The sequence below is a fragment of the Leucopleurus acutus genome (assembly GCF_964270905.1).
Source record: "Leucopleurus acutus genome assembly, chromosome: 4".
NCBI classification, from domain to species: domain Eukaryota; kingdom Metazoa; phylum Chordata; class Mammalia; order Artiodactyla; family Delphinidae; genus Leucopleurus; species Leucopleurus acutus.
In genome coordinates, this window is record NC_139146.1 from 62608815 (window position 1) to 62633982 (window position 25168).

At 42.6% G+C, this 25168-nt stretch overlaps 1 protein-coding gene across 3 annotated transcripts in view; it reads left to right on the forward strand.

Annotated features, from left to right (window-relative positions):
* The first annotated feature begins 1082 nt into the window (after window positions 1–1082).
* Window positions 1083–25168, forward strand: part of PGM2 (phosphoglucomutase 2) — a 33640-nt gene continuing 9554 nt past the window's right edge. Inside the window, exons 1-13 of one of the 3 annotated variants that reach the window (XM_082838728.1) lie at window positions 1129–1183; window positions 2000–2048; window positions 5179–5346; window positions 10042–10148; window positions 10453–10548; window positions 14330–14414; window positions 16512–16595; window positions 16716–16909; window positions 19355–19544; window positions 20989–21086; window positions 22541–22721; window positions 22812–22905; window positions 24387–24516. In XM_082838728.1, coding sequence (XP_082694854.1) covers window positions 5260–5346; window positions 10042–10148; window positions 10453–10548; window positions 14330–14414; window positions 16512–16595; window positions 16716–16909; window positions 19355–19544; window positions 20989–21086; window positions 22541–22721; window positions 22812–22905; window positions 24387–24516 — 1346 coding nt within the window. In that variant the 5' untranslated portion in view covers window positions 1129–1183; window positions 2000–2048; window positions 5179–5259. Of the gene's footprint in view, window positions 1184–1999; window positions 2049–5178; window positions 5347–10041; window positions 10149–10452; window positions 10549–14329; window positions 14415–16511; window positions 16596–16715; window positions 16910–19354; window positions 19545–20988; window positions 21087–22540; window positions 22722–22811; window positions 22906–24386; window positions 24517–25168 lie in introns of all 3 variants that reach the window. The other 2 variants (XM_082838726.1, XM_082838727.1) reach the window with 2 other exon arrangements.

Sequence of the window (25168 nt, forward strand, 5' to 3'; positions counted from 1 at the left end):
TCCATCTTTCCCCAAATTCCCTTGTGCCCTTTGCAGGCAACCCTTGTCCCCACCCACAGTTCTTAGAAACCATTGATCTGCTTTCTTTCCTTATATTTTTACCTATTCTAGAATTTCACATATATGGAATGAGCCAATATGTCGCTCATTCAACATAATGTTTGTGAGGCTCATCTATGATGTGTACAATAGTTCATTTTCACAGCTGTATGAATACACCACAATTTTTCTACATCATTGTATGAATATAATATAATGTATTTGTCCACTGTATTGTTGATGTACATTTGGGTTGTTTCCAGTTTGGGGCTATAACAAATAATGCTGCTAGAGACATTCTTACGCATACATTTTCATGCTCACTGCATGCATCTCCTTTATGGCTTAGTGATCCTAAGGTCATGAAGATGAACTCCTTAGTTTCTAGAAGTTTCATTGCACCTTTCACACTTATCTACAATTAGCCTGGAATGCATATTTATATGAGGTATGATGTGAGGTAGGGGCTCAAGTTTCTTTTTTCTTCTTCTTACATAGATATCCAGTTGACCTAGCACCATTAATTGAAAGTGTCCTTTCCACTCGCTCTGCGGCGCCACCATTGAAATAAATGAACTGTCCATATACGTGTAGATTTGTTTCTGGACTCTCCATTCTGTTTTATCATCTATTTGTCTTAATCCTCCCACTTTTTCTTCTTTTTCAAGATTTTTCTCGGTTATTCTTGACTCTCAGAATTTCTACATAACTTTTAGGCTCCTTTCTGGGCTTACCCGTGCTTGGATCCCAGCTCCTGACCCGGTGCGTGGCGCACAGTAGGAACTGAATGAATAGCTGTTGTATGAATGGGGCTGACCTCGGGATCTTTCAGCACGCCCACTTCCACCCCACGCTTCTATCCCGCTGCCCCCAGAGGCGCAACTGTACACTGCAAGGAGGCTGCTCCCCGGCGGAGCACGTCATTTTCCTCCCGACACGGGTGGATCCCGAGCCGGTTCTCTCCGCCCCGCCCGCGCCCCGCCCCTCCCCGCCCCGCCCCGCCGGAAGGACGATCTTGCCACCTCTTGAACTTGGTGGTGGCAGCGCAGGGATGGCGGCGGGGACGGGGGCTCCGGGACGCGGCGGCCCCGGCATGGACGCCCGGCTGGACCAGGAGACGGCCCGGTGGCTGCGATGGGACAAGGTGAAGGGCGCCGGGGGGCCGGGAGCGCCCGGAGGAGGTGTAGGACCCCCTGCCCGCTCCCCGGGCGCCGCGCCGCCTTTCCTGCGGCGAGTGCCGGTGCGGGCGCTTCCTTCCTTCGCTTCCTTCCTTCCCTCCCTTCCGCCCCGCGGGGCCGCGCTGGTCCCGCCGGAAGACCGAGGAGGAGGACGTGGCGGCGGCAAGGCCTCGTCGGTGTGGCTGGTTTGTGGCACATTTGAAGTTTGTCCAGGAAAGGTTGTCCCGGGACAAAATCAGCCATCCAGTCCCCATGGCGGGCGGGGACTGCAAGTTCGGGAGCGGGGCAGCGAGCGGGGTTGGTCTGAATGCGGCGGGGCTCAGGGGTCTTGTCTAATTGCGGCGAGCGCGCGTTCCTGCCACTCAGACCGCGGGCTCGTCCGCTGCAGTCAGCAGTGCGTCCGCCACCGACCCCTATTTGTCCCCGCCTGTTCCTCAAACTCCCGGGTACTTGGCAGAGCAGCATTCCCAGGCGCTGGGTTGCAAACGTGGATCCTTTCGGTTGGACCCGCTTGGCTTCAGGCGTTTTTCTCAGGTCTCAGACTTTGCTGAGAAGAAGAAGGGGGAACCCCTTGGACACAGCACCCTAGCTTTTCACTCTCTTAGGTGTTGGAGCAAACAGAGAAGCAGGGACCGAGCTCCGGACATCACTCCCTGTCTGCTTTCTAACCTGAGTCTCTCGTTTCCTACTTGTTACGTCGTGCACGCTGTTTGTATTCCCGGAAAATTCCTCTCAGCTCTCTTCTGCGGAACTTGTTTCTCATGTCGTTACTTATGTTTCAGGTCTGAACTTAAATGTGGCTTATGCAGAGGGCTTCCCTGGCTTCCAAGGGTAAATTATTTCTCTCTAATACTCTCCCTAAACAGACTGTTCTTTTTCCTCATAGCCCTTAGCGATTGGCCAAAAACAAAAACAAAAACACTTGCTTGTGGGTTTATTTGTACTGGGCCCCAGCAAATCATATAGCCGGTGCTGCGCACTCATTCACGAAATTCCATGGTCCATAGTCCTGCACAGTGCATTACTGTGCACTGAAATAGTAGAGACCTGAAATATTTGAGTCAGCGAGGAAGACTACAAGCCCTTTCTGCAGGGGCCAGGCCTTCCTCTTCACCCTCGGGCCCCCCACTTCACATGAAATGCCAGCACATCGTGTTTCTGATGCTACTGGCAACTCCTTGGGTGGTTTTTCTTTGTAATTCTTGTGAATTCTTTAGCGGAGGAAAAGGTCTCCATTTCTGATAACTCACTACCTGGCAGTGAGTAGAAATCTTTTGAAGCCATAGTTGGTAATGAATTAGTTTCATAAAACTTACCCTTTGAAGAAATAAAAACCCAGTTTCCACAAAATGTTGTATCTTTGTATACAGAGAGAGTACCTCACTGGATAGAGGTGAGGGGGTGTTGTCCTCTTCATCTTTTTGCTACCACTCCTCTTGTTCTTTCCTCTCTCAATTTTTCCTTTGGCTTGAAACAGGCACCCAGAGGGAACTTCCTGCCAGCTAAAAGCATTGCAGCCCTGTAGTCTGATTGCCCCAAGGGTGGCGGGGCACCAGCAGGTACCCTCTGAGCATTTCCACTGTACCTCCATGCCTGTTCCTCTGGGTGCTGACAAATGTGTCACTGCCACGTATGACTCTGATCGCTGCTGACCTCTTGATTTTTTTATGCTTACCTTTCTGCCTCCTTTGGTTTCTCTCAAGCTAATTAGGTCTTTTATAGATATCAAAGGCCGGTTAGGATTTTCCAAATCTACACTGAATGAAAGAATCACTGGATATTGGGTGTGACCTTGAAGTCTCTGTTTTCTCATTCACTCAGCAAGTATTTATTGAACCTCTTTTACATTGCAGATCTGAGCCCTAACTTGCAGGCACCTAACAATCTGATAGGTCAGATTGTGCTCTGTGGTCAGTGGCTATTGCTTTTAACCAAAAAAGTGGGCTTTTACTTGTTTCCTTTTGAATCTGGAACAATCTGAAAATGTGGGCTTAATTCCAAAAGGCAGCATTTTATTGCAGTAGCATTTCAAAGTTTAATTATGTGGCCATGTTTTGCCTGCATGGTCATCCACTGAGGTGATTACTGTAAGATGGAATATAAAGTACTTACTCTTTGTTACCCTGAATCCTTAATTTAAAAGTTTGATATGGAATTAATGTAATTGTCGTTTTTCTCCATGCTTAACATTTTATGCAACTATTGCACAAAAAAAGGGCAATTTAAAATGAACTTAAATGATTCATGTGAGTGTCTGTTTGAAGCAGTTAATGTAATATGAAAGGTACTAAGTTAATGCTTACATATACAGTTTAAGCAGGACACTTAATCTCTGAGGCTTCCCCGTCTATGAAATGGGGTTTTTGTTATTTGCCTGCCTCTTATAGTCATTGCAAGATTCAAATTTGACCAGGTATGTGAAAGTATTGTACAACTTATAGGGCTTCCCTGGTGGCGCAGTGGTTGAGAGTCCGCCTGCCAATGCAGGGGACACGGGTTCGTGACCCGGTCTGGGAAGATCCCACATGCCGCGGAGCGGCTGGGCCCGTGGGCCATGGCCGCTGAGCCTGCGCGTCCGGAGCCTGTTGCTCCGCAACGGGAGAGGCCACAACAGTGAGAGGCCCGCGTAGCGCAAAAAAAAAAAAAAACAAAACAACTTATAAAACACTACCAAAGTAAGGTGTTGATTTAAATTATATACGCTATCACTCTGGGAAAATTTGAAGACATTAGGGAAGAAAATGAACATTTGATTATTACTAGGTGCCAGATAGAAAAGGGTGTTTTACATGAATTTAATGTAAACCACCTTGTAAGGAAGGTTATAGATTGTTCCCATTTTGGAGATGAGGAAACTGAGAATTCAAGAAGCTAAATAATCTGCCCAACAGTATAGAGTTGGTGAGTGGTGGTGTTGCTGGGATTCCATTCTGAGTGTTAGATCCCAGAACCTGTATGTTCATTCCATTTCTCCAAAAGTGCTTACCTTTGTAGGAAAGAAAATAATACTTACATTATAAAGGAAAAACTATTTCCTTTTACTCACAATACTTCTGATACCAAATGTGTGAGTTTTTCACACTGTGCTAGTTTCCATTTCTCTGTGGATGCCAACTGGGTGTCCAACAATTTAACTCAGTACAGAGTTAGCACAGACCCTCCAGCTTCAGGGCTTAGTCCCACAATATTGTCCCCACTTCAGATACCTGCAAAAGTCCCAGGTTGTCACCTCTCCTTCTGACCAACCAGTGATAAACCAGGGGTCTCGTGACCCCCTTCTTGGGTTTGGTAATTGGAGGACAGCTCACAGAACTCAGGAAGGCACTTTACTTACTATTACCAATTTTATTATGAAGGACACAACTCAAGAACAGCCAGTTGGAAGAGATCCATAGGGCAAAGTATGGTGGGAAGGAGTGCAGAGCTTCAGTGCCCCTACATAGGCATGATTGATTAAATGATCAGTGATTGAACTTAATCTCCAGCACCTCCCCTTCTTGGAAGTCAGGGGGTGGGGCTGAAAGTTCCAACCATCTAATCACTTGGTTGGTTCCCAAGAGTCACATCAGTAGAATAAACTCAGGTATGGATGAAACGGGTTTGTTATGAATAACAAAAGATGCTCCTTTCATCCTAATCATTCAGGAAATTTCAAGGGTTTTATGACCTCTTTGCCAGGAACTAGGAACAAAAACTAAATAAAAACGTTATATCACAATGTCATGCATTATAATTTTTAAAGGACCAACTTCATATTTCAGATTTTAAAAGCATCAGAAAATTGAAAAGCCTCTACGTGTATATGTACGCATGTATATATGCTTTTCAAATACATACATATACATATATTATAATATATATATATTTTTTCTCCTATAGGTTAGAGTTATTGTGAGGTTTTTCTTATATTTCTGATTTTTCATTACTTTATTCACCTGGTATGTACATTTCTGTTTTGCAGAATCCCTTAACTTTGGAGTCAGTGAAACAACTAATTGCAGAAGGTAATAAAGAAGAACTGCAAAAATGTTTTGGGGCTCGAATGGAGTTTGGGACAGCTGGCCTCCGAGGTGCTATGGGAGCAGGAATTTCTTGTATGAATGACTTGACCATCATCCAGACTACACAGGTGCCACATTTTTATATTTCTTAGTTATTCTTAACATAGTCCCAGTGCTAAAAGATAAACTGAAGCGTATTAAAAAGTTTAAGAGTTTATTTGAGCAAAAACCTATTTGAATCAGGCAATTCCAAACTGGTTAGGAGCTGCTGGGGAGAAAATATTTTTCCTTTACGCTTACAGATTCTTTGGCTGGTATTAATTAAAGTGGCATAAGACAGATTAACAGGAGACAACAAATTTAATGACATACATATGGGAGCCTCATAAAGACAATGAGACACAAGGGCAGATTTAGCAGTTGAGGCTTCAAAGTGGAGAATGACAATAGAAGGACTTTTCAAATATATATGTATATTTATATATACAGACATATATGCATATATGTGTGTGTATATATGTGGGATTTTTTTGTTTTTTTGTTTTCTTTCTTTTTTTTGCGGTACACGGGCCTCTCACCGTTGTGGCCTCTCCTGTTGCGGAGCACAGGCTCCGGATGCGCAGGCTCAGCGGCCATGGCCCACAGGCCTAGCCGCTCCGCGGCATGTGGGATCCCCCCGGACCGGGGCGCGAACCCGCGTCCCCTGCATCGGCAGGTGGACTCTCAACCACTGCGCCACCAGGGAAGGCCTATATATGTTTTTATAGCTATATTTTTCACAGGGCAGTAGAAGAGCAGATGTTTGCTAGTTAATGTTTACCTGCCATACAGATAGCTCTTTCAGATTAAAAGTTATCTCTGATAATAGTTACCTTTTGGACTTCCCTGGTGGCGCAGTGGTTAAGAATCAGCCTGCCAATGCAGGGGACATGGGTTCAATCCCTGGCCCGGGAAGATCCCACATGTCGCAGAGCAACCAAGCCCGTGCACTGCAACTACTGAGCCTGTACTCTAGAGCCTGTGAGCCACAACTATGGAGCCTTCATGCCACAACTACTGAAGCCCGCATGCCCTAGAGCCTGCACGCCTCAACTACTGAGCCCTTGTGCTGCAACTACTGAGGCTTGTGTGCTCTAGGAACCGTGTGCCACAACTACTGAGCCTGCGTGCTGCAACTACTGAAGCCCACGTTCCTAGAGCCTGTGCTCTGCAACAAGAGGAGCCACCACGATGAGAAGCCCGCGCACCGCAGCAAAGAGTAGCCCCTGCTCGCCACAACTAGAGAAAGCCCATGTGCAGCAACGAAGACCCAACACAGCCAAAAATAAAAATTAACTTAAAAAAAAAAAGTTCCCTTTCTGGGTCAGGCTCCATATCTAAATTCTTCTAGGTAGTTAAGGAAGAGGTGAAAGTTTTTCTTCAATCTGTTGGGTCTTGATTGGCCTCATTTCAAAATGATCCACATGCCAGAGTGACATGTTTTGGGGTCACATATTCTGCTCCCCCTCAGAGCGCTCCACTAACAAGAACTAGGGGAAAGACTTATAGAGAAGAGGCAGAAGCAAAGCAAGGAAAGTAATAGATTGGCTACAGCTCAAGTGGGTGCCGTATTTGGGAAAGCCTTGCTGGCTGTCTGTGATTGGCTGTCCTTAAGTTGCGATTTCTTAACCTTGAGGTTTTTACAGGCTTAGGTTTTGGCTTGCTTAGTAGGCTGCTAAGGCATTAAAGCCATCTCAGTCCACTGGCCTCCTTGTTTAATTAATTTGACTCCAGGCTCCTTTTGTATTTGACAGACCTAATTTGTTTTAATTATGGATGAGTCTTGTGGGTTTGCCCAGGCACAGGGAATCACACGTTTACTCCATAAAGTTAGGCTTGCACAGTCAGCTGAAGCAGTACCTTTTCAAACTCATGCAGCAGTTCATTCATTCGTTCATTTATTCATTCAACAGAGCTTTATTGGGTGCCAGGCATCAGGGATATAATAACGACTGAAAGAGACAGATTTCCTCATGGAGCTTTCATTCCAGTGCCAATCCACCAACTAAGCTGACCGACTCCTGTGTTCTTGTAATGTTTGTTATGGTTGTACAGATGCAAGCATTGAAAAGCTTTTCTAACTGCCAGAATAACCAAGAGTTATTAGTTCTATTTAGTTTTAATTTACAGCATAGGTGGAAATTATTGCCGAGTTCCCTTGCCTTCATTTGTGAATTTTACACTTAGAGTCCAGACCCAACTTTTAGGAATAAAGATGAAGCCTTTGATAAAACAGCTGATGCCGAGTGTCGAGAGTTCTGTTTATGAGGGAAATGAAGTGGAACAGATTGTTCTGTTTCTTCAACTGCTTAGACTTGTTAAAACTGAAGGTCACTTTAGTTCCAGGAGAGAAGACGTTGGGAAAATTGACTACTGGTGATTACGTGTACTTTACGTGTACCTCCCAACGTAAAGGCATAGTTGGGCATGTTCTGGCAAAACCCTAAGAAGGAACTCTTGCATAAGGGTACAGAGTTGCCATGGGAACACACTACTGTTAAGCAGTAGGACTCCCTAGATCTTTTTGGAGGGAAGGCTTAGAATAAAGTGAGCCTGGGAATCCTGTTCTGGTTTATGGATACCATGGGATCACGATGATGGATAAGGCTGCCCTCTGCTCTGGTCACTAGGGCATACAACAAATCACGTAAAACATAGTAGTCTTAAACAACAACATTTATTTTGCTCACAGATCTGTAATGTGGGTGGAGCTCAGTGGGGACAGCTCATCTCTGCTGCATTTGGCATCACGTGGGCCAGCTTGGAGCCTGGAGTCATCTGAAAACTCCGTGCTTGCTGGTTTCTGGTGCGAACTCTCCTATTGGTGCCCCCAGATTCACCTGGTTGTATTTAAGAAGTAGGTGCATGTGAGTCAAGAACAGCCCACTAGGAAGCAGGATAGAGACTAGAGGGAAATTTTTGTATTGTTTGCCTCGTTGACAGAGGTTATAGTTTCCGTTTAGGTTACTTAACTGAGCCATTACACATCAGTGATAGAGAACTCATCGTCTTCTGAATCAGCCATTCTGTCTTTGGATCGTTCTCATTAAAGAATGGTTTCTTTATTTTGAGCCAAATCTTTCTGTAGCTTTTACATATTGGTCACAGGTTGACCTTTTGAAGGTATATAAAGTTTGTTTCTTACGCTCTATGATAATATTTCCATCCCTCAGTGAGTCTCTTCTCAGGAAAAAGCATGCCCCCTTCCCTTAGCCATGCTCTCAGGTCCTCAGCCTCAGCAGGCCCCGGAGTTTTTTAGAGCAATTTGGAGACGATAGGGATTTTAGACCAAGGCTGAAAGTTTTTATGCCCCCCTTGAACACTAGGGCCACACACAGGGGTCAACCTGGGCCAGGGAGAGAGCACTGTGACTGTTGTAAGCCTTAGAGTGTGAGCATCTGTGTACCCTCAGGGGACCCCACAAAACCAGTACACGTGTTCTTATTACCTCATATCCCTCAACCTCAGAAGATATGCCCAATGCAATATTTTTGCACAAGAAAAACTGAAGGATTTCTAAATTGGCATCACTCTGGCAACAAAGCTGTGAAGTATTGCCCTACCAAAAATAAGAGTTACAATTACTTTTTATAAGACTTCCTTCAATCAAAGTGAAATCAGTAGTATGAACCATCATTATAACCCAATCAACCAGAGTTCTTTTTGTTCGGTAATAAAGCCTATTTTGTCGAGTAATCTAAACCTCTTGAATTCAAAGTTCACTGTTTTCTAATCTTCTGTATTTCAGACTGATGTGATGTTATTGCACCCACTAAGATGCAGGAATTGTGTGTTCCACCATTTCTAGGCAGGTGGGAATAGCCCAAACTCTGCACAATTTTAATTTGTATAATGGTGGACTGATAGAGCCTCCTTAAGACCTACCTGCTTGAAAACAATATCACAAGCAGAACAAGTTTAGATCAGTTAACTGTCGAAATCTTAACTGTCGAAATCTTAACTGTCGAATTTCTTTAACCTACTGATGTACGGGGCAGGTGGAAATGTCTGCATAAGGGTATAGAGTTGCCATGGGAACACACTACTGTTAAGCAGTAGGGCTCCCTAGAGCTTTTTGGAGGGAAGGCCTAGAATAAAGTGAGCCTGGGAATCCTGTTCTGGTTTATGGATACCATGGGATCATGGTATCCATGGTCCTCAGACATCACCATGGGACCATGGTATCCATGGTCCTCAGACATTTTAGGCTAGTGTAAAATGAATACAGGCTTTGAAGAAAAATGACAGTAAAAATGATGCTCGTCACAGCAAACACACAGTGCTTCCTTGGTGTCGGATTCTCAGCACTTGGCATGTTTTAACTCACTTAGCCCTCATACAGCCCTTTGAAGTAGGTACTATTGTTATTCCCATTTTACAGAAGAGGAAACTGAGGCACTGAGAAATTAAGGAACTTGTCATTTGCTTGTAGGTGGGAGTAGAGTACAAGCCCACAGAGTCTGTGTGCTTTTAACCCAGCACTGAACCACCTCTAACCAGACCCAGGCACAAATCTAGGCTCTGCTATTCGTGTGTCTGAAACTGGGCAAGTCACCGAGCCTCTCTGAGTTCTAGCTTTTCCATCTGTAAAATGAGGTTTCTTGGCCAAGCTGATCTGGGATTAGTGATAATAAATACTAAGTGTCCAACACATTACCTGATACATACAGATAGAAAATAAATACAGCTGTTATTTTCCTATTGTTCAGTATATATATAATATATATATAGTGTGTGTGTTAAAACATACAGTGTACTCTTTGAATCCATGGGGTATTTTTTAGGGATTTTGTAGATACCTGGAAAAACAATTCAGTGACCTTAAGCAAAGAGGTGTTGTGATCAGCTATGATGCTCGAGCCCATCCGGCAAGTGGAGGCAGCAGCAGAAGGTATGTAAAGATATTTCGGAAACTATTTTTTTGTAGTGTATTTTGTAGTTTTAGGTGTAATCACCATTTCAATATGTTGACTTTAAATATGTTTTTCAGCTGCATTGCTTAACTATGAAACTGATGGGTAGATTCTTTTGTAACTTTTAAGAATTCTGGCTTTATGTTTGGGTTAAGAAGATAAAATTATTTAGACAATGTAGAACTTACTACCTGTCTAAGGTAATTGTTTTAACTGGCAATGTTATTTCTCCCGCTCACTTTCTTCCTTTTATGTAAATGTTTTTCTTCCGCTATTTATAAGCCTCATGAGCTCCTTCCCATTCCTAAATGCCCACTGCAAGCTGCATTCTTTTAACATGCCCAAACCAATGAGACTGTCTTATGTAGCTGTAGGCAGGTGATGATGGTGATGGTGGGGATGGTGGTGGTGGTGGTGGAGGAGGTGGTGGTGATGTGGTGGAGGAGGTGGTTGTGATGTGGTGGTGATGGTGGTGGTGGTGGTGATGGTTGTGGTGGGGGGGAGGTGGTGGTGGAGGAGGTGGTGGTGATGGAGGAGGTGGTGGTGGCGATGGTGGTGATGGTTGTGGTGGGGGAGGTGGTGGTGGAGGAGGTGGTGGTGGAGGAGGTGGTGGTGGCGGTGGTGGTGGTGGTGGTTGTGGTGGTGGTGGGGGAGGTGGTGGTGGTGGTGGTGGTGGAGGAGGTGATGGTGATGGTGGGGGAGGAGGTGGTGGTGATGGTTGTGGTGGTGGAGGAGGTGGTGGTGGTGGTGGTGGAGGAGGTGGTGGTGGAAGAGGTGGTGGTGGTGATGGTGGTGGTGGAGGAGGTGGTGGTTGGGAGGTGGTGGTGGTCGTCGTGGTGGTGGTCGTGGTGGAGGAGGTGGTGGTGGTGGTGGTGGAGGAGGTGGTGGTGATAGTGGTGGTGGAGGAGCTGGTGGTGATGGTGATGGCGGTGCTGGTGGTGGTGGAGGTGGTGATGGTGATAGAATCATTTGAGTGCTGAATGTGAGTTAGGCACCTAGGTATTCACTCATTTAGCCCTCACCAAACCTGTAAAGTATGTACTTTTATCTCTTTGCTCTAATATCATAAAGTGAGAGAAGGCAACACAATTTAAACATCAAGAGGCTGACACCAGGGGTTAGCAAACTGTTTCTCTAAAGGGCAAATAGTAAATATCTTATACACTGTGGGCTGCACAGTCTGTCACAACCATTCAACTCTGCCATGTAGCATAAAAACAGCCATGAACAATTCATGACTGAATGGGCATGGCAGTGTTCCAGTAGAACTTTATTTACAAAATGGGCTGGAGTTTGCCAATCACTGCTCTTAATCACATTATATGACCCTCTTTTTTACTTGAACACTTCCTCTATTATGTTGAATTTTTTTAATATTTCCAGAATATAAGTATTAGTAGTTTCTTAGATTGGAAGAACATACCAATGTTTAATATTAATGAAAAGTCTCATAACTTTACAGTGCTGGATGAATTCATAGAGTCCTAATCTTTGCTTCTCAGTAGCTTCTAGTCTAAGAGAGAAACATTAATGGGAACAAATGTGTGGCTGTGAGGAAGGGAGCATGGCCAGGGCAAAATACCAGATGACATCAGCTCCTAGGTTGAACTCAGGGTGATATAAAATATTGGGTCTTCAGCTGCAGGCTCAAAAATGTGATTTTTGTCAATAAAGCAAGAGAGAAGCTGTATCTTTCAAGGACTGATGCTTATGAACTATATTCACAAGACAGTAGTGTAGAATAAACCTCAGAATATCAGTTTGTCAATTTCAGTTAGTGAATTTACAGTGAGAATTACATCATAAGCATGCTTTACCAGCAGGTCAGACCCTCCGGTCAAAGCATGCACAGTGCGTATATGTGGCTAACTGCCTGTTTAGCTTCTCAGATTTCTTCTCCTTAGGCTGACTACCCTGCTTCAGGTTGACATATCTTTCATATATGTTAACATTGTCAATTAAGGTGCAGCTGTTTCTTGCTCTGGCCTTGGGGCCATATCAGTTCCTTAAAGTGACCGATGTTACTGGTTCTATTTGTTTATGGTTCAAGTCTCAGAGTTTGATAGAATGGGATGGAGTGGAGCTCAGGGTCGCTGTCTGTCACCTACAGCAAGCAAGATATTTACAGGTTGTAACAATTACTAACCAGTATATAGTAAAACACTCATGATGAGGAAATGGACATTTTCTTTTTATTTTTTTAATTTACTTATTTATTTTATTTATTTTTGGCTGCAGTGGGTCTTCGTTGCTGTGCACAGACTTTCTCTAGTTGTGGCGAGCGGGGGCTACTCTTCGTTGCGGTGTGTGGGCTTCTCGTTGCGGTGGCTTCTCTTGTTGCGCAGCATGGGCTCTAGGCACATGGGCTTCCGTAGTTGTGGCTCACGGACTCTAGAGCACAGGCTCAGTAGTTGTGTGGCTCGTGGGCCCCAGAGCACAGGCTCAGTAGTTGTGGCGCACGGGCTTAGTTGCTCTGTGGCCTTGTGGGATCTTCCCGGACCAGGGCTCGAACCCGTGTCCCCTGCATTGACAGGCAGATTCTTAACCACTGCGCCACCAGGGAAGCCCGACATTTTCTTAAAGAGTCGGAAACTATTGCAGTCTCAGAATTTTACCTAAGGAAATGTTGATTAGTTCTTTAATCTTACAGTTTTAAATATCTGGTGGGAAACATAAGCAATAACTGTTAAGTATATGCAAAGAACACACTGAATCTTTTTTCGTGCACATTTGTAACTTAATTCATATATATCATGTATATATTGTAGGTATGTTGAGTGTCTCCTTTGCCAGCTTTAAGAAAGCGCCTTTAAAGTCAGCCTGAACGCATGCTACACATTTCATGAGGGTAAAAGTGACTCAGTACCTTCCAGTGAATACAATGTGGATTTAATTCAGATTCTTAGTTAAGTTGTTTTTGCTAAATTTTGTTATTTTTATGACTTTCCCCTATGTAGAGGTATTTTTTTTAATTGTCAAAATCATTTTCGTATTACTCTTGATCCTAGGAATTTTGACGCTTGAGTTGTTAAATAGCTCTTTTTGCCCCAGCCAGCTCCCGAAATAGTGTTCCATGAAGTTAGTGCTCAAGAACTGTTTGGGAGAATGATCAAATATTTTGTTTGTTTAATCCTGTAATAGTGTGGTGTTGTTCTTTGGTAGTAAATTGCTCAATTGTTGTGATGAAGTACTTTAGTCCATGCATGAAGAAAGACCCAGTGCCATGTTCTATGTCCTGCCCTAAGTCAGGTACTGTGGAAGTTGAGAAATATGTCAAAGTGTCAAAGATTTAAGTCTTCTTCCAAGGGCTGAATGGAGCCAAGATGTATATATGTCATCTACATGTCAGATGCATATATGTGTTACACATATATCACATACACACACATGCCAATGTGCCGTATGTTTTGTAGAGGACAACATCGAATCAAATACGAGTCTTCATGGCATATACTGGATAGTGACAGCTTTAGACTCAGGTTTCTCTTGCCAAGTGACTTGGTACTGGGCCAGATAACTCTCTGTTGTGGGCACTGCCCTGTGCATTGTGGGATGATTTACAGCATCCCTGGCCTCCGTCCACTAGCTGCCACTAGCTTCAGGTTGACACATCTTTCATATATGTTAACATTGTCAATTAAGGTGCAGCTGTTTCTTGCTCTGGCCTTGGGGCCATATCAGTTCCTTAAAGTGACCGATGTTACTGATTCTATTTGTTTATGGTTCAAGTCTCAGAGTTTGATAGAATGGGATGGAGTGGATGACAACCTGATGACAACCAAAAATGTCTCCAGACGATTCAAATGTCCCGTGGGGGCAGCATCGGCCTCCGCTGAGACCCCCTGAGAGGGAAGAGAGCTGAGAGACTCGGGTGCAGGCCTGGGTCAGCCGCTGAGTGGCTCGTGGACATGAGACAAGTCATATGTCCTTTCTTGGCTTTAGTCCCATTTCTGTAAAACAAAGGGGTGGAGTGAGATGACTCCTAAGGTTCCTCCAGCCTTAATGTTCTCTGCCAGCAGAAGTAAAATAAACGTTTTCTTCGACCTGGCTGCCGTTCTCAGCCTAAAGAAATGGTTGGGCCTTCATTTCCTTCTTTATTGTCACCCACAGTCCTGATGGCTCTGCTTTCCTTTTCTCCCCCATCACTCTGCATTTCCAGATTCGCCCGACTTGCTGCCACTACGTTTATCAGCCAGGGGATTCCTGTGTACCTCTTTTCTGATATAACCCCAACCCCCTTTGTGGTAAGTAACTCTTTCCTCTTGTAATTTCCTGTCATGGAATCAGAGATGGGACATGGCCGAGTTTTACAGTCTTCAGTGCTCTTGGGATTCAGGTGTTTGAAAGATAGAAGGGCTCCTTGCCTTTTATCAGGAATTCTCCCTCCTCTCCAGGACTGTTCCTCCCACATCCTCGTAATATTCTCTGGTATTCAACTTTTGATTCATCCAAATTGATTTTTTTTTTCTTGCGGTACGCAGGCCTCTCGCTGTTGTGGCCTCTCCTGTTGCGGAGCACAGGCTCCGGATGCACAGGCCCAGCGGCCATGGCTCACGGGCCCAGCCGCTCCGCGGCATGTAGGATCCTCCCGCACCGGGACCTGTGTCCCCTGCATCGGCAGGTGGACTCTCAACCACTGCGCCACCAGGGAAGCCCCAAATTGATTTTTTTAATGCAATTTTTCTTTTACTTGCATTCGGAGGATATTTTAGCTAGTTAGCAAAATGTCTTTTGTTTGTTTGTCTGTTTGCTTTTTAATTTGGTTTGTATTCTTTTTTCCCAGCTATCACAGTTAGGAAACTTCTTGGGTCTAAATCTGAATTCAACTCAAACCATGTCTTATCATGAAAATTTTTGACAAGTTGGTGCGCCAACTTTTTATATAAATGTTTCATTCTAAATCCTATTCATGGCCAGTATAAGAAGCATACTTGGCATGTTTTAGTAAGATTTTTATCAAATTCTTATTGTAGCAGAATCTAAAGAAAAGGACAATAGGGACTGTGACAGCTGTTGCTTTTAAGTAGATAGAACTGTTAAGAGTGGAGCCAGGGGCTTCCCTGGTGGCGCAGTGGTTGAGAGTCTGCCTGCCGATGCAGGGGACACAGGTTCGTGCCCCGGTCCGGGAAGATCCCACATGCCGCGGAGCGGCTGGGCCCGTGGGCCATGGCCGCTGAGCCTGCGCGTCCGGAGCCTGTGCTCCGCAACGGGAGAGGCCACAACAGTGAGAGGCCCGCGTACCGCAAAAAAAAAAAAAAAAAAAAAAGAGTGGAGCCAGATGCTAAGCATAAATGTTTTTAGATACTAAACCAAAACCATGGTTTGAATGCAATTAGTTCCATCAAGTAGAAATGAGAGTGTGTAAATAAAAAAGTAAGCTCCGCTAGCTTTGTGTTTACTGTCTCTAGTGCACTGACAGGGAGGTGCAGCACCTCCTAGATTGTAAATATCCCAGTAGGCACTCAATGTCACATCCAGATGTGGTTCAAGTTTTATTGTTTGATGGAAAAATTGCAATGTGTTCAAGGATCATTGGTCTTCTGTACTATATAAGTGTTGATAGCTATTACTTTTATATCAGACATGAATTAAATGAGTGTCTCATGATCATTTGCCCACATAGTGGAGTGATTCTCCCTTTTTCTTTGCTCCAGGAAACCTGGGGAATGTGAGATAACTCCTAGGGGGGACAAGTGACCACAGTGATTCTTGGTGGGAGGGCGGAAGCGGACAGGCAGGTAGAATCTCAGGATGCTGTGTAGAGTAAATCTCATGTGCGGCCACGGGGCGCATAAGCCTACCCTCTCCCCATTTGGGGAAGTAGTCTTGTAAAGATGGGAGCTCAGTAGAGATGCAAGAGAGGGATAATCAGACCTGGAGTGGGAGATAAATGACGAGCTGTGAGAGCTCTCTCCATTTCTCCCACATTTTCCTCAACCTTTTCCTTAAAAGCAAATCAGGGGAAGAAGAGCAGAGGAAGCAGTTGTAGGGAATAAACTGAATCCATAAGCTGCTGTCCCAAGCAGAAGGCTTACAAGAATGTGCAGTGGAGAATCAGACCATCATATTGTTTGGAGAGTTTCCTAGCTCTACCAAGGAGAAGACAGAATAAGACGACACCTGGGAAAATACTCACCTTTCTTATTTGAATTTTGAGCAGTGAGTTAGTTCTAAAGGTAGTCAGAGTGTACTGCTTGGATGTGGCACAAAATATTGTATGACACAATATGATGTTTATATATGATGTTTATTAAAAGGGAACACGGTACAATATATGATAGACCTTTTAAGTATATCTAATTTTTTATTTAAAACTGTTCTCCTTTCCTACTGTATTACAGCCCTACACAGTATCACATTTGAAACTTTGTGCTGGAATCATGATAACTGCCTCTCACAATCCAAAGCAGGATAATGGTTACAAGGTATTTTTATTTTTCTCTCCACACTTATGTCCTTCTATATGAATCCTGTGCCTTTATGGTTTGGGAGCATGGGGAATGGATGAACTGTAAACCATCTGGATATGTTCCTGCATTCTCCAGGTCTACTGGGATAACGGGGCTCAGATCATCTCTCCTCATGATAAAGGGATTTCCCAGGCTATTGAAGAAAATCTAGAGCCATGGCCTCAAGCTTGGGACGATTCTGTAATCAATGGCAGTCCACTCTTTCATGACCCAAGTGCTTCCATCAATAAGGACTACTTTGAAGACCTTAAAAAATACTGTTTTCACAGGTAAATGGATTTAGCCAAATTCTGTTTTCATTAAATTTTCTTCTCCGTTGGTACATATACTGTAGCTGCATCTGACTTTAGAGGCTATAGATGAGGGGCTGGCAGCTTTTCTTAGAAAGACAGATAGCGAACATTTTGTGCTTTGTGAGCCACTGTGTTACAACTACCCAACTCTGCTGTTGTAGGAAAGCAGCCATAGATCATACAGAAATGAACACATGCAAACATAGCTGTGTTCCAAAAAATGTTATTTACAAAAGTAGGTGGCTGGCCCACAGGCCACGGCTGCTAACCTCTGTTGTAGATTCATGTATATATATATATGTGTATATACATATATATGCATATATTTGTGTGTGTGTATTGTGTGTGTGTGCACAAGTGTATTCATAAGATACATTGCAGGCATCAGAATTATATATGCATTTACAAAGTTGATAACGGTTAACAAATTGCTCTCCAGAAACGTTACACTAGCTGAGATTCCCACCAACAGTATATGATAATAGTGTATGATCCACGCATTCTTACCTATACCAAGTATTAAATTTCTCCTCTTTCCCAATTAGCTGCATGAAAGTAATACCTAACTTTATTTGCATTCTTTAATTATGAATATTTTTAGTATTTATTTAACCTGTATTTTTCTATGTATTTGTTCCTCTTTTGCATTTGTAAAACCTCGTTGCTTGTACAGAAAACTAGACTTCATTTATTTCAAATATTGTTTTCCCTTCTGTTGTTACCTTTGGACTTTTTCATTGAAACTTTCAATTTCTGATTCCTGGGTTTTGTGTCACTATAGATAGATTTCACTATACCAAGATTATTTTTTAAAAAAAGCACAACTCTTGTTTTGCGTTGGCTTTCATGTTTACATTTTGCAATGTTTAAATCTTTTGAGTTGTTGGTGACTTTTAATTTTGTATGAAGCATAAAGTAGGAAAGCAGATTAGGTTCTTTCTAAAAAGTTGCAATTGTAACAACATATTAAACTAAGAATCTCTTTTTCTTTGACTGATTGGAAATATCACCTTTAATCTAACAATTTCTAACATGATATATGAACGCTTATTATGTATCAGTTAACTGCTACAGTCCCTTCACTTGTACTAATTAATTTAACCTCATTTTAATCATCACGGTAATGCTGACGGTAGGTTCTGGTGTATTGCCATCTTATAGATGAGAAAACTGTGACACAGAGAGGTTAAGAAAATAACCAATAGTCACACAGCTTATAAGTGGCAGAGCTCCAAGATTTAAATTTAGAGTCTGTCTCTAAATCATGTTAACCACTAAGCCTTACTGCTTCTCATATATATTTCCCGTTTCAAATTGGATCAACTTCTGGACTCTATTCTGTTCCTTTATTCTGCCTTTATATATGTGGGCCTAAACTGTTCTAATTGTGATAGCTTTGTAATTCACTTTAATATCTAAGAGTGTTTTTCCAGATTTGTTCTTACTGATCTTGCATATTTATTTTTCTAGATGCATTTTATTTTCAAGGGTATGTTTGTTTTAAACTACTACTGTCTTAAGGAAGACCTTGTTCATGTATTCATTGCCAAAAGAAGTGGACAGTAACCTAAGAATCTAGCAGTCAGATCATTGGAATTTTTTAACATCTTGTGCTTACCTTTCTATAACTTCTGCTGTTAATTTTTTTCTTTTTTTTTAAGGTATGTTAATATTTTATTCATCTTCAGATTGGTTATAAATCATGCATCCTTGTCCAACACCTCCTATGGCTATGGTGTTGCTGCCCTTTCCCCTACAGATTAAGGCTTTTGTCCTTTAGGGGTGATGGGGGAGAAACATCTAGGTGGAGTTTTGTGTCCCTCCCAAGGTGGTAGATGTTCACTTCCACGCAGCCTGGATCACAAGAGATGCTTTCTTAAAGATTCTCCCCAAGCTTGGGGTCCGGAGAGAAATCTGCTGTGAATTTTGATGTACATTTTTATTCTACAGTCTCTAGATCAGGGTACTCTGCCAAACAGGATTGTTACTTGACAAAGAAAATGTTTTATTTTTTATGCATCCATGTATGGGATGTTCCATCACATTGTGTTAAAAGGGAGACTTTGAAACGTGTGAAGCTAGTAAAGAGTATTTACTGGCACTGCCATGGGTGGGTACTGCCACTGGACCAGCTGTGAAACCTGTAGCATGAAATAAAATCCAAAAGTAAGCAGATCTGTGGGAAATAACTACAGAGTAAAATTTAAAACTTGAATGTGTTGGGGGAGGGTGTATGTTTGAAAGAAAGTGAATAAGTTTTCTTTTTTTAATGGAATTAGAAAGATACTCAGTTGTCTTATACATTCTTCTTACTTTGATACCTTACATTCTTAGGAATCTGGTTCCTTGATATTTTGCAGTCCTTCCAGTTTTGAGAGCCATATTTGTATATTTTGTCATTCTCCATGTGTCTGATTCCAGGGCTGTGAACAGGGAGACCAAGGTGAAGTTTGTGCACACCTCCGTCCACGGCGTGGGTCACAGCTTCGTGCAGTCGGCTTTCAAGGCTTTTGACTTTGTTCCTCCCGAGGCTGTTCCTAAACAGAAGGATCCCGATCCTGAGTTCCCAACAGTGAGATACCCAAATCCTGAAGAGGGTAAAGGTGTCTTGGTAACCTGATTTTTTTTTAATTATAAAATTTACCTTGAATATAGTTCAAAACTATTACTCTTGAGTAAAATGTTTTTATGCATTTTCATTGTGCTGAGCAAAAAAGTAATTTCATCATTGGAAATATTTATATTTATTAATCATCCATTTCTTAAATTCTTTTTTTTTTTTAATTTTATTTTTGGCTGCAGTGGGTTTTCATTGCTGCACGAGGGCTTTCTCTAGTTGCGGCGAGCGGGGGCTACTCTTCATTGCGGTGCACGGGCTTCTCATTGCGGTGGCTTCTCGTGTTGCAGAGCACAGGCTCTAGGCACATGGGCTCAGTAGTTGTGGCTCGTGGGCTCTAGAGCACAGGCTCAGTAGTTGTGGCGCACGGGCTTAGTTGCTCCACAGCATGTGTGATCTTCCCAGATCAGGGCTTGAACCTGTGTCCCCTGCATTGGCAGGTGGATTCTTAACCACTGCGCCACCAGGGAAGCCCAGTGATCCATTTCTTAAAGGAACTTTCAAATCAGATGTCTTAGCATCAAGATGTGAGAGCTGAAATTGCTTACAAACTTAAAACAATACTTTACATTCAATTTAATCAATTTAATTTTAAGTTAATTTACTGTTCTTCTTAATGCCAAAAAGAAACAGTAATAGAATCACATGATTTTTATTCCTCAATTGATATTTTTCTGATACGAAGAAGTGCCATTTAAATTATGGTTCCTTTTAGTCTTTTTAAAGGTTCGGGTAACAGTGATATCCAGAGAGTCGGTTTATTCTGGTTTGCTGTTAGGTTGACCACAGGCCCAGGCCTGGAAATACCAGTCCAGCCACACACACTATCAGATGTGGGGCGAATCCCATGGGCGCATGTGGGTTATGTGTTGATGCTCTCATTATCTGACCTTTGACTCAAAAAGTAATATGTGACCAGCCAAGAACAGCTCCAGAAATAAAATTCAGCCTCGGTTTGGGGAAAGACCTCTTTTAGTTCTTAAAGAACTGAACATTTTTAAAGACTGAAATGTGCTCAATTCTTTTTTCTTTTTTTTTAAGCATTTTTTTAAAAATTTTATTTATTTATTTATTTATTTATTTGGTTGTGTTGGGTCTTCGTTGCTGCGCGTGGGCTTTCTCTAGTTGTGGTGAGCGGGGGCTGCTCTTGGTTGTGGTACGTGGGCTTCTCATTGTGGTGGCTTCTCTTGGTGCAGAGCACAGACTCTAGGCACGTGGGCTTCAGTAGTTGTCGCACAAGGGCTCAGTAGTTGTGTCACGCAGGCTCAGTAGTTGTGGCACACAGGCTTAGTTGCTCTGCGGCATATGGGATCTTCCCGGACCAGGGCTTGAACCCGTGTCCCCTGCATTGGCAGGAGGATTCTTAACCACTGCACCACCAGAGAAGCCCTGTGCTCAATTCTTGATTGTAATGATCTTTTCTCTTATTCTTTTTCAGACTTTGTCTTTTGCTTTGGCTGACAAAACCACGGCCAAAATTGTTTTAGCAAACGACCCAGATGCTGACAGACTTGCTGTGGCAGAAAAGCAAGACAGGTACAATTAATTGTGATTACCTACATAATGGAAAATATAAAAGGTGACATCTTTGGCAGTAAAATGTTTCTGGAGAGACCAGACCTATTTGGAAATATTTCCCATTTATTTTGCAAACGATCATCTCACTTAACCTCAGTCAGATCCTTTAACATGGAGCAAGTACTGATTCGGGGGCCACACGATCAGCAAGCACATTGCAGAGTAAACCAGCCCAGTATGTATTTGGAATTGAAATTACTATTTGTTATCGTCCCCCATTTTATCATTGCTTTTATTATAATTAATGACTCAGTGCCTAATGAGGGCAAAGTACTTGATCTCTGGCTTTACAGTTCAGCGTTTGGTAAAAGGTTTGATGAGGAGTTGGACCTTCAAAGCAATGTTGAATTCAGGTTGAACAGACCAGGAAAGATGCCTGTGGGGCGCTGACAATGCTTAAGACAAGTGCGACTGTAGCGTTTGCATAGAGCAGTGGTAGGTAAGGGGGGGGAAAGTGAAAGCAGTTTTGGGTGTCAGACAGCCTATGTGATGTTTGGGAGACGGTGGGGTGCTGTCAAAGGGTTAGGATTTTCGATTATAACAAAACAGATTCAATTCTATATCAGGTTTTAGAAATGTAAGCTAAGGTGCTACATGCTGAAATGTGAGGTGTACTTGTAGCCACCTACAGCCAGGAACATAAGCTGCAAGCCTGTTCTCTGGTGTCCTGACTGTGTGAATACTGCGCCGGATCTTAAGGAATGCTAAGCAGTCTCTCTCTCTCAGAATCAGCAAAGCTGAGCGGAAAATTGAGATATGCAAACTATTATACTTGGGGGGCATCTTTTTTTAAAAAAATATATGTATTTATTTATTTTTGGCTGCATTGGGTCTTCGTTGCTGCGCATGGGCCTTTCTCTAGTTGCTGAGAGCGGGGGCTACTCTTTGTTGCAGTGCGTGGTCTTCTCATTGCAGTGGCTTCTCTTGTTGTGGAGCACAGGCTCAGTAGTTGTGGTGCACAGGCTTAGTTGCTCCGCGGCATGTGGTATCTTCCCAGACCAGGGCTCGAACCTATGTCCCCTGCATTGGCAGGTGGATTCTTAACCACTGCAACACCAGGGAAGTCCTTAGGGGGCATCTTGCTAGCATGTTTCTGTTATGTTTAAAACCAAAGCCTTTGCCAAAGACTGAGATAAAAGCATTTGTGTGTCATCGCTGATGTACTTATTTTGTATGCTCCTCAAAGACAGGATGTTTGTCTAGGCGAACAGGCTGAGACACGGTAGCTGCTCGTATGTTTGTGGAGTGGCAGTCACGCTTCTGGCCTATTATTTAAACAAGAATAATAAGAACAGTCCTGCAGAGGCTACTTTGAACCTTGTTTGGCTTAATTGTTCTGTCCTTAATTGTTACTTACAATTAAGTGATCTCTCTTGAGATCACTGCTGTACATAGGTTGTTTTTTCTTATAGTGGTGAATGGAAAGTGTTTTCAGGCAATGAGTTGGGGGCCCTCTTGGGCTGGTGGCTCTTTACTTCTTGGAAAGAAAAGAACCAAGATCACAGCGCCCTCAAAGACACATATATGTTGTCCAGCACCGTCTCCTCCAAAATCCTGCAGGCCATTGCCTTAAAGGAGGGCTTTCACTTCGAGGTAAGGTGTTTGTGACAGTTGCTCTTTTCCCTTTCTTTCGCTCTGTAGAAGGTCTAAGGCATTTCTTTCTCTCTTGGATTATCCTTTTAGGAAACATTAACTGGCTTTAAGTGGATGGGAAACCGAGCCAAACAGCTAATAGACCAGGGGAAAAATGTCTTATTTGCTTTTGAAGAAGCTATTGGTAAGAGTTGATCATGATGATTCTGGGATCAGTTAATTTATAGAATGCAAATAAATGGGCAAAGATGTGGATTTGGATTTGGGTTCAAAAGATTAACTGTGAAACAGGAACACACAGTTTGTTTTTCTTCTGTGATGCTCAGCAAATGCTGAACTGTCCTACCCCAAAGTTGGCATCACAGATTTTTTTAGCTGAAAAGAATATCTCACAAATAACCAAGCCATTCATGTCAGCAAGTGAATCCTTTGCCCAGATAATTGTGAACAGTGATGTTCTGTACACGGCTGTAGTAGCTTCAGAATCCTCCTATTTGGGGAGTTACGATATTTCCTCCCTATGGTATTGATACACAGGCCAAATATAGTTCACTCCGCCTCATAGAGTGCTCTGCAGAGATCTGTCCAGAAGAAAGGAGAAGGCATGGTTGTGGGACTTTCATCAGAGTGACTGTCACCTGAAAGAACCAGCCAGGCTGATGGAAAAACACTTGTCTTAAATGATCACTATCAATGAGCAAAAGAGGAGAGCTAGCAATAGAAACGTGAAAGGCAAATGTTTGGGCTGGGGATGTTTTAGCTCTTTGTTTAATAAAAGTTGTTGTACATCATGCTTATTATATAATACATACTCTTCTCGTTCATACATTCCCTGCAACATAGACACAGGCTCATCATTGAACTAATTCATTGAATGAAGTGTAAGAGCTCAACTTTTGCTCTTATGCTCTCAGAACTGCAATCCTGGCCTGACTATAGCTTTTTATTAAAAAGAAAAAAAAGATTTTCTTATATTTGTTTATCAAATATTTATTGCATATCACTTGCACACTGACTCTGAAAGAAATGGATGACACTGACCTTAGCCTACAGCAGTTTATATAGATCTAGTTAGAAACCACACAAAAGAGTATAGGCTAGGTGTCAAGATGAATCATATAACTGGGGATTCAGAGAAGACAGAATAAGCATTGACTAGAACAATTGGAAGCAGTTTTGTGTTTCAGCCAGAGGGATTTGGTCTACACCTGGAAAATGAGTACAGTTTGTCTAGGAGGGAGACTCTCCTTACAGGTTATTCAACAAATACTTTTTCTTTTTTTCTTTTCTTTTTTGAAATTAAAGCATAGTTGAATTACAATATTATATTAATTTCATGTGTACAACATAGTGATTCAATGTTTCCATAGATTATACTCCAGTTATAGTTATTATAAAGTATCGGCTACACTCCCTGTGTTGTCCAATACATCCTTGTATCTTAGTTATTTTATATATAGTAGTTTGTACCTCAGCAGATACTTCTTGAAGGCCTGCTATGTGCTAGGCGCTGGCCTAGATTCTTAAATGTAATGGTGATGAATGAGAAGCATTTACATACTGACAACCTCTTATGCAGTAGACCAGGAGCATATAGATGTGTGCACGCACAGTGTGTAAAGGGACCTACTCCTCAGGGTGTGTGTATGACACGTGTTTCTGCAGGATATATGTGCTGCCCTTTCGTTCTGGACAAAGATGGAGTCAGTGCCGCCGTCATAAGTGCAGAGTTGGCCAGCTTTCTAGCAACCAAGAATTTGTCTTTGTCTCAGCAGCTAAAGGCCATCTATGTTGAGTAAGTTTCTATTGACTGTTAAATTGAAGTAATGTTTTTTTCATTTCAGTTGTGCAACACAATGATTCAATGTATATCTATATTGTGAAATGATCGCAACAAATACAGTTTACATGTTATCCCCACATGTAGTAATATTTTTTAATGTTTTACTCCGTTCTTATGCATGAGATACTAATATTCTTTCTGATGTCCTTACTTTGGCTATGAATTCTATTGCCTATAAAAACTAAATAAGGGATCACCTTTTCCTTTTGATATTTAACTACTTAATAGTAGTTACCCTTCATGATGACATTGATTCTTAACAAATGAGAACATTAGTTGCAGAAATGGCTAAGGGAAGAATGTGATTTTTAAGTGTCCAATGTCAAAAAAGACACATGTGTTCACAAAACATGTTTAGTCTTTAAAGCAATTATTCACCAGTGTCTTTGTAGTGCAAAAGCAGCCAGACACAATACATAAGGTAATGGGCATGGCATGGCTACGTTCCAATAGAGAAACTTTTACTTAGAAATACAGGCTGAGGGCCACAGAGCAGTTCAGCGATCCCTGGGGTAGATTGTTGGACCTCTTTTATAAAATTGGACCTCTTTTTTTTTGGCGGGGTGTACGTGGACCTCTCACTGTTGTGGCCTCTCCCGTTGCA